Source organism: Beta vulgaris, chromosome 4 (genome assembly GCF_026745355.1).
Source record: "Beta vulgaris subsp. vulgaris cultivar EL10 chromosome 4, EL10.2, whole genome shotgun sequence".
Classification (NCBI taxonomy): Eukaryota; Viridiplantae; Streptophyta; class Magnoliopsida; order Caryophyllales; family Amaranthaceae; genus Beta; species Beta vulgaris.
This window is the reverse complement of record NC_079205.1, coordinates 52,564,627-52,583,361: the sequence shown is the minus strand read 5'-3', so window position 1 is coordinate 52,583,361 and position 18,735 is coordinate 52,564,627. Positions and strand designations below refer to the sequence as shown.

General features: G+C 37.2%; 1 protein-coding gene across 1 annotated transcript; it reads left to right on the top strand.

Moving 5' to 3' along the window:
- The first annotated feature begins 776 nt into the window (after window positions 1-776).
- On the top strand, window positions 777-1,904 carry LOC104890902 (F-box protein CPR1-like). The gene has a single exon (XM_010676519.2). It carries the CDS (start codon window positions 777-779, stop codon window positions 1,902-1,904), a length of 1,128 nt encoding a protein of 375 aa, XP_010674821.2.
- Window positions 1,905-18,735: the final 16,831 nt, after the last annotated feature.

Genomic DNA, 18,735 nt, shown 5'->3' with positions numbered 1-18,735 from the left:
AGGTGTGGGATACAAGGGTCGCGCTGAGCACGTGCAACATAGGCAATTGCATAGGGTTTTGGATTTTATTTTTTTAAAATAAAAACATGTTGAGAGGAGTTCATTCATCATATTTTTGGTTGTATTATGTGTATGGTTCTTCCAAGACTAATTTATGCGTACATGCTTGAAACTCTTCTTTTTAATATATTTTGCTCATTTAATTTGAATGATTTCAAATGAGAAATGAGCATAAAAAATAAAAACCGCATGCCAGAAATTTGGTTTTTTATTGTTATTAAGCAAAACCGCAACTCAAGTTAGCAGGGGGGATTTGAACCTGTGACCTATTATTCTCAGCACCTCAATTTTGACCATTAGGCCAAAACATCCTTGGTATTTACTGCTGGTTTGTTTTTATTATTAACCACTATTTTATGTAGCGTTTTGTTTTGCCAATAATAAAAAAAATAAGAAATTTGGCGAGCTGTTGTATCATTGTATGTGGACGGTACGTAGGAAATTAACTTTAACTTTAAAACTTCCTTCGGCAATATTTGGGGAAAATTTTCGGCAATTTTAGAAGGAAAAAGAAAGTTATTGGGTGGTTTTGACTCGCTGAAAATCTGAAAGCTTCTAAATTTGAGTAACTGATTTTACGCAAGTCTTTCCAATGAAAATCCCCTTAACTAAGTACTTCTTTGGGAATGTGATAGGTACCTTAAACCCTAGTTTCCCCTCAGAAAAAAGAAGCCCTGGTTTTTCATTCATTCGTCACTTACCAAATACCAATTACCATGATCACCAATTCACCACCTATGAGGAGATCAATACAATTGGTAAATAGATCTCTTTCAGAAATCCCATCACATATGTTGTTGGAAATACTTTGTAGACTTCCTATTAAAACATGTCTAACATGTAAACTTGTTTGCAAAGAATGGTATAACATCATCATCAGTCGTGATTTCTCTACTTTTCGACGCACCCATAATACCAATGTTGCTCGTCATACCTTCTTGTTCTACAAGCGTGCCAATTTTCGTGGACAAGATCAGTTGCAAGGTTTGGACTTTCACTTTGCCGAGCTCGATAAGCCCTCGTATGTCAATGTTGGTGTCGATGCATTGGTTCGTGTCACACCCAAGATTGCTGGCATATCTAATGTTGAATTGTATATGGCTAGTCATTGCAATGGTGTTGTTGTACTAATAAACAAAAACGAGTCGGATCGCAATTTTTATGTATGCAATCTGCTCACAAGCTATTATCTGACTGTCAAACCGTATTTTGATTCGTCTTACCAACTGAGGTATTGTATGTTAGGGTGCTGCCCAACGACGCGCCAATTTAAGCTCTTTATATTGGTTAGAAATACAAATAGTGGTGGTAGGAACGAGACGAGGATACAAACTGTGGGTACTAATAAATGGAGGAGAGTGGTGAATTCGCCGTGCTTGAAATGGGGAAGCAGCACATGTTTTCTCAATGGTGCTGCTCATTGGTTTGCAAGCAAATATATATGGTCCTTTGATTTTACGCGTGAAAAGTTTGTATCTATGCCAGTTCCTAGTGTGATTCGGAGCTACAAGTATAAAGATTTGACGGTTTTCGACTCGTGTTTATGCTTAAGCTGCCTCTCCTATCCTGATGATGGCAATTTTAGAGACATTTGGGTTATGAGACAGTATGGTGTGAAAGAATCGTGGGTGAAGCAATTTGTTCTTCAGTGGGGTGCATGCGATTGGGATGTACCTTTAGTACATATAGATGAGAAGACATTGTTGATTTCGCGTAAACGATCACGTCGTATATTGTATGATCTAAGTGGAAAAGAAGAGCACAAGAAACAGCAGCAGTTACCACAGCTTTCTTCATTTGATACCACCTCATGTGAGGATGTCGAGTTCTCCAAGGTTATTTGATGCTCCTACTCAACGTCAGGTATTCTAAATCAAACTAGCTCTTATATATATATATGTTCAAGAGTACTTCACTAATTGCCAGGACGGGAAGTAGAATTTTATTTGAAGTAAAGTGAAAAAGGAACTTTTTGTTGCAAAATTTAAGGAAGCAAATAACAATAATTTTTTAAAATTATAGACTATAAAAATGATAAAATGACGTAGTAGTTTAGAAAAAGGTGCACCATGCATGTATGCACTTGGGTGCATGTAATCAATGTGTTTTTATCAATCTCTAAGAGATCAAGAGGAGCTGAGTTTACTATGCTGATTATGTTCACTAATTATATCTTTTAATTAATTATTAGAAAATGCTTAATCCCATTTGACAAGGCAAGGCCTAATGCTGTTTTTTGTAATATCTTTCTAGTTCACATTCACAATTCTCAGATTCTCAGTCTAGAGACTTTGAGGTTACACCACATTTTGGACACTCCAAATAAAACACACATACTCAAAGCCTCCACTTGGCTCATGTAAGACTCATAATAGTTTTTAGAGACTTTACAGAAATATGCTGTTTTGTTTTTCTCCACAATTTCAAATATATTGGGTCATTATCAACTTCTGTTTGCGTTATTGTAGTGGAAGTAGATGTATTTGCTCCAGATTCATTCTCAGCCTCAGCACTGGACTCTTTTTGTGCCTCAACCTCCTAAGTAATGTGTCCACTATTGTGCGTCCACTATTGTGCCTCAACCTCCTAAGTAATGTGTCCACTATTAGAAAATATATAGGGACTGAAAATACAGATCAGAGACCACAAAAAAATGAAAAATACAGGTTATGAATTGAACTCGATATATAATCCTAGCTGTGGATTTAGCCCCGCAAGCTGATTGTATCTTCTTTGAAAGTGCATTTGCACGATTCTTTTCACTTCTTTCCTAAATATCATAAGACAATTAAATTCCCACTTTGTTAATATATCAAATACTAAAAACATAAAGAAACAGTTAACAAATAGTCTAAACATGAAAGAACATATGATCTAAACTCATGCATAGCTATTCATCTTATTACTCCTTTAAACAAATTTCTATCTGAACTAGAAATACTAACTGTACTAGGAAATAAACTCTCGAATACTAACTGTACTAGGAAACTCATGAACTTAGAGTTGATTACACAGACCAATCAGCAATACACCACGATTTTAGGTTTTTAATAAGCATGTACTTAAATAAGAAGCTGCACTATTTACCAATTTTTGAGTTTTCAAATAAAATGTCAGGTTTATCTATTCCAGTCATCCACAAAAGGAAAACAGAATCATTCTGATGGATTAGATCAAAGCGAATGTTTAGAACCAGTTTATATTTCCAGTAATACGTGAATTTTGCACCTGTGATGTCAGAATACATAGTCAGGCTGACCAACAATGGTATAGAAAAACTAAAAAGCAAAAGATCATTTCAGTACCACAATCAGCTCAGAATTTTCAGTAGTTAATCTCAAGTGCATTACATTCATAAAAATAACTCACAAATCAAAGGAAAAATCTGATGAACAAATGAAATCAAACTAATCACAAATATAATCGATTCATAAAAATCATTATCCAATCACTAGACCTAAATTCGTCTGATTTTGCGGGGAAAGTTAAGAAATCACTTACGAAAACTAATATTGCTGAAACAATCATCCATACGCATAATTTAAAAAGCGGAATTGAATGATTTACCTGAAGATGAGATCGAATTGGGAAATTGCGAAGAAAAATCTGCGAGAAACGTCCAAAAGTCGCTAGAATTCGAGGGACTGAAAAACCCTAAAACTTGTAGTGAAGATGAACGGTTCCCTTTCAATGTTCGATTGAAGATTACGATTGAAGATTTCTGCCAAAATCACTAGAGATTGAAGATTTATTCGGACAAATTTTGTAGAATGTTCTATTCATACTTTGTTGTTTGCGGGAAGTTCACGAATAGAACGTTAACAAATTTTGTAGAACGTTCTATTCATACCTTGATCTTTGTTGTTTTAATACTTTTTTGTCTTTTTTTTTCCTTGACTATAAGAAGGCAAAACTATATAATTGTTATTTCAGGTTATCAAAGAGGGCAAATTTTGAAATTTGTTGTTTTAGGTTAATATTAAAGAGGGCAAAATTTAAAATTATTGTTTTAGGTTAATATCAAAGAGGGCAAAATTGAAAAACCGTCTTCTTAGTTGATATCAAACAGGGCAAATTTGAAATTGTTCTCTTAAGTGATATCAAAGAGCGCAAAATAATGTAATTGTCTTCTTAGTTAATATAAAAAAAGGGAACTATTTTTGTCTTCTTTGATACTATTAAATAAGGCAATCAACTAGTTGCCCTATTTGATTCAAATAAATTGCCCTCTTTAATTGCATTTTTTGTAGTGTGAGTAATATAATAAAAAAATAAAGCTAAATAATATTTTAATTAGTAGACCCATATCAAATAAGGAAATGAATTTTTTTTTGGGATAGACATAATTGAAAAAAATGAGAACCCTCTTTAGAAATGGTGGAAGTAGTTCATATACCAACAAGTGGATTGTATAATTGCCACTAATATCTACTCCACTCTTTACTAGTATTACTGCGTAATTACTCAGTCAATACAACTTTGCTTCTAGGATAAATGTCATAATAGTTTGATATATTTTTAAATGCACAAACTTTCTTGTTCTTGTGTCCTTATGACAAAAAATTAACATACCTCAAAGTTGGGACTACTCAAAAATAATCTTTAGTTGAGATTAATGGCGAAATGTATATAGTTAGGATTGTTCCTATCAATTTTTCCTTTTTATTAATAAATAACTAAAAAAAAAAAATACTCTCGATACTAGTGTAAAATGCAAATACAAATTATATTAAGAAATGGAGGGAGTGCAAAGTCATTATAGTTTTATAGACCAATTGATAGATTGACTGGTAGAGTTATAGTTCTTGTACGAGGCAACTGGATTATGTTAATGGCATTGCCACTAAGGTCTGTTCTTCAGTCTTGACTCTTGAGCAGTATATCGCGTAGTTAATCAATACACTATACAGTCTAAGATGGATGTAATAAAAGTTTGATATATTATTAGATGCACAAACTTCCCCATTCTTGTGTGCTTGTGTTGCAAAACAAAGAATTGGTCAAAGTTGTATCAAATATAGTTGGCTCTAGTAGGGATGCCAACAGGGCGGATCTAAACACGAGATAATTGCTGCATATGTGCTGTTTTTACCTTGATCTTGGACTTACTATTTATTTAGTAATACTTTTCAATGTTATATGTTCTTATGAATTTCAGGAATTGACGTGAAATAGAAAAACCATGCAATTTGTCTCTAATTATCCAGCTACATTTGTGCCTTCTAAAGGCTGTCTCGTGATGCCTGTCAAAAAAATAAGAAAACAAAGGATATGTGGTGATGGAGGATACTTTTTTCAGGTGCTTTTTCGTGATAGCTAGAGCCCCGAAAATGGAATTCAAAGGGTTAAAAGATGTTTCACTTGTATAGTTGTATAGTTGTATGGGAATCATTTTTATGATATTTGGCTATGCTACATCTTCCTGCAATTAGATGATTTTGGACTTCCAATTATTCCGATTTTCACTTCCTAGGTGAAATCTGTTAACATAATAGCAAAATTACTGCTGGTTTGTTTTTAAAAGCAAGCTCCATATTTCATCATAATGTCTAATGAAGTACATTTTTGGGTAATATCTACAGCTACTCAGCTAGGTGTACCTAAACCTAGTTTCTAGTTACATGTACTCCATTTGTCCAATCGTCCCTAATTAAAGTTCACATTTCTTTTGAACATAAGAATAAATTATAAACTATGATGCATGGGTACGCCTCCTAGGCGGCGTTTCCCGTACCGGGGACGGGTACGTCCTTGGTAGTTCGCCTGTGATTCGTACCCAGAACGAATCCGAAAGGCTGGGTACGCGGGGAGTTTTTGGGGACGGCATGCTGAGGTTCGGGGACGGGTTGGGCACGCTTTTTAGAGAAATGCCACGTACCCACCAGGTTTAATGAAGTTTAAAAGGCCCAAAATCATTTTTTACGGTTTCGAAATTTTCAAAATTCTCTTTCTCTCGCGATTCTGCGAACTGCGAACCTGGACTCGTCGCCACCGGTCTTCTCGCCAGTCACCGGTCTCGACTTGCCGGTTTCTTCGCCTCGGTGAGCAACTTTTGAATTCTAGGTTTCACACTTTCACTTTCCTTGTTGCTTTTTTTCGTTTTTTCTGTTTCTGTTTTAGTGTTTATGTTTGGTTTTTATTTTTTTAGAAGGCAGTAAGTTGGGTTGCAACTTGCATTGTTGGGTTGAATTGTTGTTGACACTTGTGTGAATTTGTTGAATCTGTTGACTTAATTTTGTCGAATTGTTGTGGTGTTGTTGAATTTTTTTAAGAAGGCAGTAAGTTGTGTTGGGTTGAATTGTTGTTGACACTTGGGTTGAATGTGTTATTTTATTTTATTAGAAAAAATCTGACATCCAATCTCAACAAGAAGTATAATATTGGTAGCAGCAGGGATTGGGTCTGGGCCAGGGTCAATTGGTGCGGAATCAACGCAAAGTGATGGTTCTCCTCCATTGTGGAGGTTTGTAACAAGACTTGAAAAACAAGGGGCGGTTGGTGGAACATGGAAATATCGATGTAATTTTTGTAATGAAATTCGAACATCTAGTTATTCTAGAGTTAGAGCTCATTACCCTCCTGTGTAAAACATCCTTGCAATTTCTTGATCCATACGATCCCTAATTTCGATCCCAAAATATCTAGTAATAGGGGATGTATCAGACTTTCTTTTCTTAAATGTAGTATCGGAGTCCAAATTATGAGAAAGAGATTCACTAAGCAAAGGAACTTCTCTAGGGCCCGAATCAAGTTTCTTATTCTCAAGTTCATCATCAAGTTTTTGCATTTCAAGTTTATCAACACGAGACAATTTCTTACAACTTGCAATAATCCACATTATATTAGGGCCTTTACTTTTGCTGCCACCCATAGTATAGCAGGTCACAAACCTCCTGGTTACAACAAGCTTAGAACTACATTACTTGTACAAGAAAAAGCTAATGTAGAGACTTAGAGAGGCTAATGATACCACTAAAATCAACTTGGAGAGAAAAAGGGTAACAATTGTGAGTGATGGATGGAGTGTCCAATAGAAAACCTCTCATTAATTTCATGGCAACTTCTGGTAATGGTCCAATCTTTCTTAAAGCTGTGAATTGTTTTGGTGAAGTGAAAGATTAGTATATCTGCTAATCTCATGAAAGAAGTCATTCAAGAAGTAGGTCATCAAAATGTTGTGCAAATCATAACTGAGAATGCAGCAAATTGCAAAGGGGGGGGGGGGAGCTCATCGAGAGTGAGTTTCCTCACATTTATTGGACACCATGTGTTGTTCATACCCTTAATCTTGCTTTGAAGAATATTTGTGCGGCAAGGAATGTGAATAGCAATCATGAAACTTATGAAAAATGTAGTTGGATCACTGAAATCCACGGGGATGCCATTCAAATTAAAAATTTCATCATGAATCACAACATGAGATTGGCCATGTTCCAAAGGTTTTCTCCTCTTAAGTTGCTTTCAGTGGCCGAAACTCGCTTTGCCTCAATTATTGTGATGCTTAAGAGATTTAAGCTCATCAAACAAGGTCTACAAGCCATGGTTATAAGCTATGATGCACGGGTTGGGGACGTTTTTTAGAGAAAAGCCACGTGCCCACCAGGTTTAATGAAGTTTCAGAGGCCCAAAATCATTTTTTATGGTTTCGAAATTTTCAAAATCCTCTCTCTCTCACCTACGATTCTGCGAACTTGCAAACTGCGAACCTGGACTCGTCTCCTCGTCGCCTTGCCGGCGCCGGTCTTCTCGCCGGTCACTGGTCTTTTCGTTTCTTCTCTTGTAAGCTCGACACTCGCGGTTTGATTCTCTGTTTCTTCTACTTGGAAGCTCGAAGCCTCGACTTGCCGGTTTCTTCGCCTAGGTGAGCATCTTTTGAATTCTAGGTTTCACACTTTCACTCTCCTTTTTGCTTTTTTTTTCGTTTTTTCTGTTTCTGTTTCTGTTTTAGTGTTTTTGTTTGGTTTTTATTTTTTTTAGAAGGCAGTAAGTTGGGTTGCAACTTGCATTGTTGGGTTGAATTGTTGTTACACTTGTTGTGTGGATTTGTTGAATCTGTTGACTTGATTCTGTCTAATTGTGTGGTGTTGTTGATTTTTTTAAGAAGCAGTAAGTGTGTTGGGTGAATTGTTGTTGACACTTGGGTTGAATGTGTTTATTTTTCATTTTATTTAGGAAAATTGACATCCCAATCTCAAAAACGAAGTACTAATATTTTGTACAGCAAGGATATTGGGTCTGGGTCAGGGTCAATTGGTGCGGAATCAACGCAAAGTGATGGTTCTCCTCCATTGTGGAGGTTTGTAACAAGACTTGAAAAACAAGGGGCGTTTGGTGGAACATGGAAATATCGATGTAATTTTTGTAATGAAATTCGAACATCTAGTTATTCTAGAGTTAGAGCTCATATGCTTCAAATTAAGAATCAAGGAACTGCAAGTTGTAAGAAAGTGTCTTGTGTTGATAAACTTGAAATGCAAAAACTTGATGATGAATTTGAGAATAAGAAACATGATTCGGGCTTTAGAGAAGTTCCTTTGCCTAGTGAATCTCCTTTTCATAATTTGGACTCCGATACTACATTCAAGAAAAGGAAGTCTGATAAATTCCCTATTACTAGATGTTTTGGGATCGAAATTAAGGATCAATTGGATCAAGAAATTGCAAGGATGTTTTACACAGGAGGGTTGCCATTTAATCTTGCTAGGAATCCACATCATATGAGGGCCTTTACTTTTGCTGCTACCCATAATATAGCAGGTTACAAACCTCCTGGTTACAACAAGCTTAGAGCTACATTACTTGTACAAGAAAAAGCTAATGTATAGAGGCTAATGATACCACTAAAATCAACTTGGAGAGAAAAAGGGGTAACAATTGTGACTGATGGATGGAGTGATCCAACTAGAAAACCCCCCATTAATTTCATGGAAACTTCTGGTAATGGTCCAATCTTTCTTAAAGCTGTGAATTGTTTTGGTGAAGTGAAAGATAAGTACTTCATTGCTAATCTCATGAAAGAAGTCATTCAAGAAGTAGGTCATCAAAATGTTGTGCAAATCATAACTGACAATGCAGCAAATTGCAAAGGGGCGGGGGAGCTCATCGTGAGTGAGTTTCCTCACATTTATTGGACATCATGTGTTGTTCATACCCTTAATCTTGCTTTGAAGAATATTTGTGCGGCAAGGAATGTGAATAGCAATCATGAAACTTATGAAAAATGTAGTTGGATCACTGAAATCCATGGGGATGCCATTCAAATTAAAAATTTCATCATGAATCACAACATGAGATTGGCCATGTTCCAAAGGTTTTCTCCTCTTAAGTTGCTTTCAGTGGCCGAAACTCGCTTTGCCTCAATTATTGTGATGCTTAAGAGATTGAAGCTCATCAAACAAGGTCTACAAGCCATGGTTATAAGCTATGATGCATGGGTACGCCTCCCAGGCGGCGTTTCCCGTCCCGAGGACGGGTACGTCCTGGGTACGGTACGGATTCGCATGGGATTCGTACCCAGAACGAATCCGAAAGGCTGGGTACGCGGGGAGTATTTGGGGACGGCATGCTGAGGTTCAGGGACGGGTTGATGACGCTTTTTAGAGAAAAGCCACGTACCCACCTGGTTTAATGAAGTTTCAGAGGCCCAAAATCATTTTTTATGGTTTCGAAATTTTCAAAATTCTCTCTCTCACCTACGATTCTGTGAACTGCGAGCTTGGACTCGTCTCCTCGTTGCCTCGCCGCCGCCGGTCTTCTCGCCGGTCACCGGTCATTTCGTTTCTTCTCTTGGAAGCTCGACACTCGCGTTTTCATTCTCTGTTTCTTCTACTTGGAAGCTCGAAGCCTCGACTTGCCGATTTCTTCGCCTAGGTGAGCAACTTTTGAATTCTAGGATTCACACTTTCACTTTCCTTGTTGCTTTTTTTTCGTTTTTTCTGTTTCTGTTTTAGTGTTTTTGTTTGGTTTTTATTTTTTTTAGAAGGCAGTAAGTTGGGTTGCAACTTGCATTGTTGGGTTGAATTGTTGTTGACACTTGTTGTGTGGATTTGTTGAATCTGTTGACTTGATTCTGTCGAATTGTTATGGTGTTGTTGAATTTTTTTAAGAAGGCAGTAAGTTGTGTTGGGCTGAATTGTTGTTGACACTTGGGTTGAATGTGTTTATTTTTCATTTTATTAGGAAAAATCTGACATCCCAATCTCAACAACGAAGTACTAATATTGGTAGCAGCACGGGTATTGGGTCTGGGTCAGGGTCAATTGGTGCGGAATCAACGCAAAGTGATGGTTCTCCTCCATTGTGGAGGTTTGTAACAAGACTTGAAAAACAAGGGGCGGTTGGTGGAACATGGAAATATCGATGTAATTTTTGTAATGAAATTCGAACATATAGTTATTCTAGAGTTAGAGCTCATTTGCTTCAAATTAAGAATCAAGGAATTGCAAGTTGTAAGAAAGTGTCTCGTGTTGATAAACTTGAAATGCAAAAACTTGATGATGAATTTGAGAATAAGAAACTTGATTCGGGCCATAGAGAAGTTCCTTTGCCTAGTGAATCTCTTTCTCATAATTTGGACTCCGATACTACATTCAAGAAAAGGAAGTCTGATAAATCCCCTATTAATAGATGTTTTGGGATCGAAATTAGGGATAAGTTGGATCAAGAAATTGCAAGGATATTTTATACAGGAGGGTTGCCATTTAATCTTGCTAGAAATCCACATTATATGAGGGCCTTTACTTTTGCTACCACGCATAATATAGCAAGTTACAAACCTCCTCGTTACAACAAGCTTAGAACTACATTACTTGTACAAGAAAAAGCTAATGTAGAGAGGCTAATGATACCACTAAAATCAAATTGGAGAGAAAAAGGGGTAACAATTATGACTGATGGATGGAGTGATCCAACTAGAAAACCTCTCATTAATTTCATGGCAACTTCTGGTAATGGTCCAATCTTTCTTAAAGCTGTGAATTGTTTTGGTGAAGTGAAAGATAAGTACTTCATTGCTAATCTCATGAAAGAAGTCATTCAAGAAGTAGGTCATCAAAATGTTGTGCAAATCATAACTGACAATGCAGCAAATTGCAAAGGGGCGGGGGAACTCATTGAGAGTGAGTTTCCTCACATTTATTGGACACCATGTGTTGTTCATACCCTTAATCTTGCTTTGAAGAATATTTGTGCGGCAAGAAATGTGAATAGCAATCATAAAACTTATGAAGATTGTAGTTGGATCACTGAAATCCATGGGGATGCCATTCAAATTAAAAATTTCATCATGAATCACAACATGAGATTGGCCATGTTCCAAAGGTTTTCTCCTCTTAAGTTACTTTCCGTGGCCGAAACTCGCTTTGCGTCAATTATTGTGATGCTTAAGAGATTTAAGCTCATCAAACAAGGTCTTCAAGCCATGGTTATAAGTGATGAGTGGACTTCTTATAGAGAAGAAGACATGGGGAAGACAAACTTTGTGAAGCAGAAGATTGTGAATGATGATTGGTGGGATAAACTTTCTTACATTGTTGGGATAAACTTTCTTACATTGTTGATTTCACAAGGCCTATCTATGACATGATTAGGCATTGTGACATTGATAAACCATGCCTTCACTTGGTGTATGAGATTTACAAGAAAGAATATCGTTCTCATTCGGAGTTTAGTCCCTTCTTTTATGTGGTTTATGAAATCTTGGTAGCTCGTTGGGTAAAAACCAACACTCCTCTCCATTGTTTAGCCCACTCCTTGAACCCGAGGTATATATTCTTTGACATTCTTTTTATCTTATTATATTGATACACAGATTTATATTCTTTTTCTTTTTAAATATTGAAGGTTCTATAGTGATGAATGGCTAGTTGGAGCTCCATCTAGAGTTTGTTGGAGATTTAGAGTATATAGTTTAGTTTATTTCATGATGTGTTATTTGAGTTACTTGGTCATGGTGTTGTTGCTCAACTTAATACATGGATTATACAATGCTATGCAAGCCACGCACAAGGTCGCAGCATATACAATGCTATGCAAGCCACGCACAAGGTCGCAGCAAGCCTCACAGCACTTCGCACAAGCAGCATGCATTGGTCGCAAGTCGCGACCTATGTCGCACCTCGCGAGTGCTTTCGTCAGTGTGTTGTTCGCAAAGTAGAAGGAACGAGAAGGCAGAAGAGTGCTCGCGACTCGCGACCTGGGTCGCACCTCGCGACGGCACCCAGTCGCGACTCGCGACGCTGATTCGCGGCTCGCTGATGCCTTCTGCGGTTTTGCGTGGATTCGTGTATAATGACGGTTTGTCATTGAATGGTTTCGGTTTCTCAGAAACTATTGAGCATTAGTATAAATATGAGTCTCTCATATGATGGAGTGGGTGAATGAAAAATCACATTCTCTCTCTTGCATAAGAATCAAATCAAAAGTTCATCATCATTACAAAAACTTTCTTCCTTTCACTCATTTGACAAATCTCATAACGAGCATGATATTTGTTGTTCTTCTTTGTATCTCGGAAGTGAATTCCTTGTAACCCGTGCTCAGTGTAGGGTAGGAATATTGCTTTTGGGAAAGTGTCTACACACGCCTAGAAGATTCATTATTCATAGTAATCATCTTCATCACCCTTAATCAAGTTCTAACAATCCAAAAGCAATATACTTGAAGATGGCTACGGTACGTGAGATGACTTCTAATTTTCAGAAACTTGACAAGTTTGAAGGTGTGGGTTTCCGTAGATGGCAAAAGAAGATGCATTTTCTTCTCACTTCTCTTTCGGTGGCATATGTTTTGAGTACTCCAAAACCGAGTTTGTGGAAGATGAAACGTTGGAGGCCTCAAGGAGAAGGAACAAGTGGGAGAACGACGATATATATGCCGTGGTCATATTTTAAACGGTATGTCTGACACTTTATTTGATGTTTATCAATTTATGAATCCGCTAAAATGCTTTGGGATGACTTGAGTCAAAATACATGGCCGAAGATGCATCTAGTAAGAAGTTTTAGTTAGTAACTTTAATAACTTTAAGATGAATGAAACAAGGCTGTGATGGAACAATTCCATGAAATTCAAAGGATTTTAGGAAGTTTTAAACAACACAATATTAGTATGGATGAAACTTTTATTGTTTCTTCGATAATTGACAAATTACCACCAAGTTAGAAATACTCTTAAACATAGGAAAGATGATATAAATGTGGAACAATTGGGTGCTCATCTTCGGATTGAAGAGGGCATTCGGGTTCAAGATGGACAAAAGGAGGTAAATCCTAATTCTTCTACCATTAACATGGTGGAGGATGGAAAGTTCAATGACTCAAATCCTAAGAAGAGGGCTAAAATTTCACCAAAGGCAACAACTTTAAGAAGCCTAAGAATGGTGGAGTTGTTCAACAACGTGGTTGTTGGGAGTGTGGCAAGCCTGGACACTTCAAGAAGGATTGCTTCCTTTGGAAGAGGAAATGAACAAAAAGAATGAGCAAGGTGGAGGGAAAGGCGAGTCTAGCCAATCCCAAGCCAAACAAGGTACTTGTACACAACTTTCATGTAATTCGAGTTTGAATTATATGTGTATGATTTCTGAAATCTTTTGTGTACAGGATGATTGTTCATGGTACATCGATTCAGGAGCTTCAAGGCATGTGTGCAAGGAGCGGTCTTCATTCAAAACCTTCAAGGAGGTGGACAATGGAGAAGTTCTATACATGGGAATGACTCTACAGCTCAAGTTCTGGTGTAGGACAAGTAGAGTTGTCTTTAGTTCCGGCAAATCTCTAGTGTTAAGAGATGTTGTATTTGCTCCGGAACTTAGGCGTAATCTAGTGTCGGAGCTATCTTGAATCGAATAGGTTTTAAAATGGTTTTTGAGTCGGACAATTTATATTATCTAAGGGTGGTTTTTTGTTGGACTTGGTTATTTTGTAATGGTATGTTTAAACTCAGCATTTCAAATGCTTTAGAAACAATGTGTGTGTTATTAATGATAATTCTTCTCTTTGGCATTTAAGACTTGGTCATGTTAATTATAGAAAATTATATTCTATGGCTAAGGATGATTTAATTCCTTCTTTTGATCCAAGTATTGAGAAGTGTAGAACATGCATGCTTACCAAAATAACTAGGTGTTCTTTCCCTAATAATGTGGAAAGAGATACTAAATTGCTTGATTTAGTACATAGTGATCTTTGTGATTTTCATAGTACACCTTCTTTAGGAAACAAATATATATAACATTTATTGATGATCATTCACGATTTTGTTATGTATATCTATTGTCTACTAAAGATGAAGCCCTAGAAAATTTGAGATCTATAAAATGAAGTAGAATTGCAACTAAGTGACAAGGTTAAACGGTTTAGAACGATAGAGGTGGTGAATTTCATAATCCTAGTTATTTCCAAGCTTTAGGAATTATACATGAAACAACGCGGCTTATACACCACAACAAAATGGTGTAGCGGAAAGAAAGAATAGAACTTTACAAGAAATGGTAAATTCTATGTTATCCTACTCGGGTTTGAGTGATGGTTTTTGGGGTGAAGCGGTTTTAACTGCTTGTTACATCTTAATCGTGTTCCTATGAAAAAGAACAAAGTAACCCCTTATGAATTATGGTACAAAAGAAAACCAAATCTAAGTTACATTAGAGTTTGGGGATGTAGGGCAATAGTAAAGTGCCGGAACCTAAACGTAAAAAGTTAGGTGAAAGAGGAGTTGAATGCATCTTTATAGGATATGCTCTCATAGCAAATCCTATAGGTTCTATGTTATAGAACAAAACGACTTTTGGTCGGTTCACACTATTGTGGAGTCAAGAGATGCAATTTTTGATGAAAATAGATATTCATCGGTTCCTAGACCAAAGGATATAACTCCAAGTACCGAAATTCAAGAAATTGATCAAAATGATGATCATGAGTTAGATGAACAAATTCTAGATGAAAATGTTGCATCTACATCAACTCAACCAAGGAGAAGTAAACGGGTTAGGAAAGAGAAATCTTTTGGCCCGGATTTTCATGTATATTTGGTTGAAGGATCAAGAGATAGTGTTTGACTAAATTTCCATATGTCTATAATGTGGAAGGGGATCCTTTAACATATGATGAGGCCATGCAATCTCAAGATGCTTCATTTTGGAAGGAAGCTATTGATGATGAAATGGACTCAATCATGGGGAATAACACATGGGTTTTAGCGGACCTACCTCCTAAATGTAAACCAATAGGGTGCAAATGGATTTTCAAGAAGAAAATGAAAATCGATGGAACTATTGACAAGTTCAAAGCCCGGTTAGTGGCACAAGGCTTTTCTCAAAAGCCGGGTATCGATTATTCGATACATATGCACCTGTAGCTCGAATCTCCACTATAAGATTATTGATTGCCTTGCAGCAATTCATAATCTTGTGATCCATCAAATGGATGTCAAGACGCGTTCTTGTATGGAGAATTAGAGAGGAGTTTACATGAGACAACCGGTTGGTTTGTTGTCAAAGGTCAAGAACAAAAGGTTTGCAACTAATTAGATCTTTGTATGGGCTAAAACAAGCACCTAAGCAATGGCTCAAAAATTTGATGAGGTAGTGTTGTCTAACGGATTCAAATTGAACAATTCAGACAAGTGTGTATATAGCAAATTTGATGACAATGGTCATGGTGTTATGATTTGCTTATATGTAGATGACATGCTAATTTTTGGAACTGATTTATCCCAAGTTGATGGACTAAATCTTTTCTATCGTCTAAGTTCTCAATGAAAGATTTGGGGGAGGCGGATGTCATTCTAGGAATTAGAATTAAAAGAAGCAAAGGTAAATTGAGTTTGTCTCAATCTCACTACATGAAAAGGTTCTTAAGAAATTCGATGTTAGTGGTTGCTCTTTTGTGTCAACTCCAATGGACCCTAGTGAGAAATTAATCCTAATGAAGGTAGTGTGTATCTCAACTTGAGTATCAAGGGTGATTGGATGTTTGATGTATGCAATGACGAGTACTAGGCCGGATATCGCATTTGCGGTAGGCAAACTTAGTAGGTATACTAGTAATCCTAGTATCAACATTGGCAAGCTATTCGGTTGTGAGGTATTTAGGAAAACCAAAGACTATGGTTTATCCTACAGTGGATATCCTTCGGTTTTAGAAGGGTATTCGGATGCAAGTTGGATCTCTAACAAAGAAGATCATCTACACAGTGGATGGGTATTTCTACTTGGGGAGGTGCTATATCTTGGGCTTCCAAGAAACAAACTTGCATAGCGGATTCCTCCATGACTTCGGATTATTGCTTTGTCTTCCGCAAGCAAAGAGGCGGAGTGGTTGAAGAATCTCATGATTGAGATTCCTTTGTTGCCAAAACCGATATCGCCCATAGCGATTCATTGTGATAACGATGCTGCTTTGGCAAGAGCATATAGTCAAGTTTATAATGGTAAGTCAAGACACATTGGTGTGCGGCATAGCTACATCCAAGGACTTATCAAGGATAGTGTAATCACTGTTGACTATGTACGTACAACGTATAATCTAGCGGATTGTTTTACAAAGGCCTTGCTAGAGATAATGTAAAGAGATGGCAATCGGTTTAGGATTGGAGCCCCTCGAGAATCACGAATGAGGGAATCTTAACTTAACGCCCAATATGACGTTGGGTCTTAAGTTCAATAAGATTAATTTCTTCATTTAGATGATTGTAGAACTTTATTCATCCTAAGTTTGTAGTTCTATACTGTGTTGTATAAGGAGGTTGTATAACTTAATAGGTCTCTTGTTTGCTTTTCACAATAACATGTATTTTAGAGATCTACCTATGTAAGTGTGAAGTTTAGCCGCTTCAAGGAGCTATTGGGGCATAGCTTTGATACACTTATGAATAGATATGGACACAAGGCTTTATGTGTCGGTTTATAATGAGTTTAAGTAATTTATCTTGTGTGTATAGTATCTTCGGGTTTCCATTATGTATTAAAATTGGTTCAATCGTTATCGACACCAATTGGATACGGATACTTGGAACGTGTACTGTACTATATGGAAGTTCAAGTTTTATACACTTTCATTTATGCATAAGATTGTTTTGTTATGATGATGTTTGTGCATAACTATTATGTATACTCTAAATGGGGGAGGATTGTTGGAGATTTAGAGTATATAGTTTAGTTTATTTCATGATGTGTTATTTGAGTTACTTGGTCATGGTGTTGTTGCTCAACTTAATACATGGATTATACAATGCTATACAAGCCACGCACAAGGTCGCAGCATATACAATGCTATGCAAGCCACGCACAAGGTCGCAGCAAGCCTCGCAGCACTTCGCACAAGCAGCATGCACTGGTCGCAAGTCGCGACCTATGTCGCACCTCACGAGTGCTTTCGTCAGTGTGCTGTTCGCAAAGTAAAAGGAACGAGAAGGCAGAAGAGTGCTCGCGACTCGCGACCTGGGTCGCACCTCGCGACGGCACCCAGTCGCGACTCGCGACGCTGCTTCGCGGCTCGCGGATGCCTTGTAACGAGCGTGATATTTGTTGTTCTTCTTTGTATCTCGGAAGTGAATTCCTTGTAACCCGTGCTCAGTGTAGGGTAGGAATATTGCTTTTGGGAAAGTGTCTACACACGCCTAGAAGATTCATCATTCATAGTAATCATCTTCATCACCCTTAATCAAGTTCTAACAGAGTTGCTCCTCATAGAGATGGTGAAGTATCTCAAGAGAGAATGAAGTGCTTTCGTAGATTATTTGCACTTAGTGATGATGTTGGTAAAGTAATGGATGAATATGCACTATTTTCTATGAAGAGTGGACCTTTTGAGGATTTAACTTGTATTTCAAGGATGCATTGGATCCTAAGAGTTGGTGGGCAAACTTTGGAGCTCAAACTCCTCTCCTCCAATCTTTGGCATTTAAGGTGCTTGGGCAACCTACTTCATCATCTTGTAGTGAGAGAAATTGGAGTACATATTCCTTCATTCACGCACTTGGGAGGAACAAGCTAAATCCAAGTCGTGCGCAAGATTTTGGTTTTCATTATTCACAACAATCTTCGCCTTTTATCAAGGAATTCCGAAGAATATTGGGAGCTTTATACAAAGATGTGGGATATTGGTGAAGATGCATTTGATTCATTGGAGGATGTTGGGTTTCTAGAGTTTGCGGAGCTTTCACTAGATGAGCCGGATTTAGAAAATGAGTTGCTTCTTGAAGATTGATGTGTTGCCTTGCTTTATATACTCTAAGACATTAAATTTAGTTGTTGTTGTATGGTATTTTTTACTTTGAACTATTTATGTATGGATGCTTCATTTAGTTTTTTTTTTTTGCCGAATCCATGCTGTACCCGTTTTTGACAATTTTTATTTTGCCGTTTTCTGTCCCCGTACCCGTCCCTATATCCGTCGCCGTACCCGTTTTCGTGCAACATAGATTATAAATAGGACCTTAGTCAAGTCCGGTCCTAAGGTTGTTTTAAGGGAAAAACCGCCTAGTGCCCATGAATAGAAAGGGTCCATTTTCAGAGAAACTTGTATAAAATAAAGCAACAGTATTATATTCAATGAATTTAAGCTTGGCTTAGTGGTCTGCTATATATTTTGCTACTGTCTCGCTTTTTTTTTTCAAAGAAAAAGTTAAAAGCTTTCTAGTTAAATTTATTCCAAAAGCTTTTGGGCGTTGCTAGTA

Bases quoted from the DNA above. Each gene is read 5' to 3' on its own strand.
- LOC104890902 (XM_010676519.2), top strand. From the start codon at position 777: ATGATCACCAATTCACCACCTATGAGGAGATCAATACAATTGGTAAAT.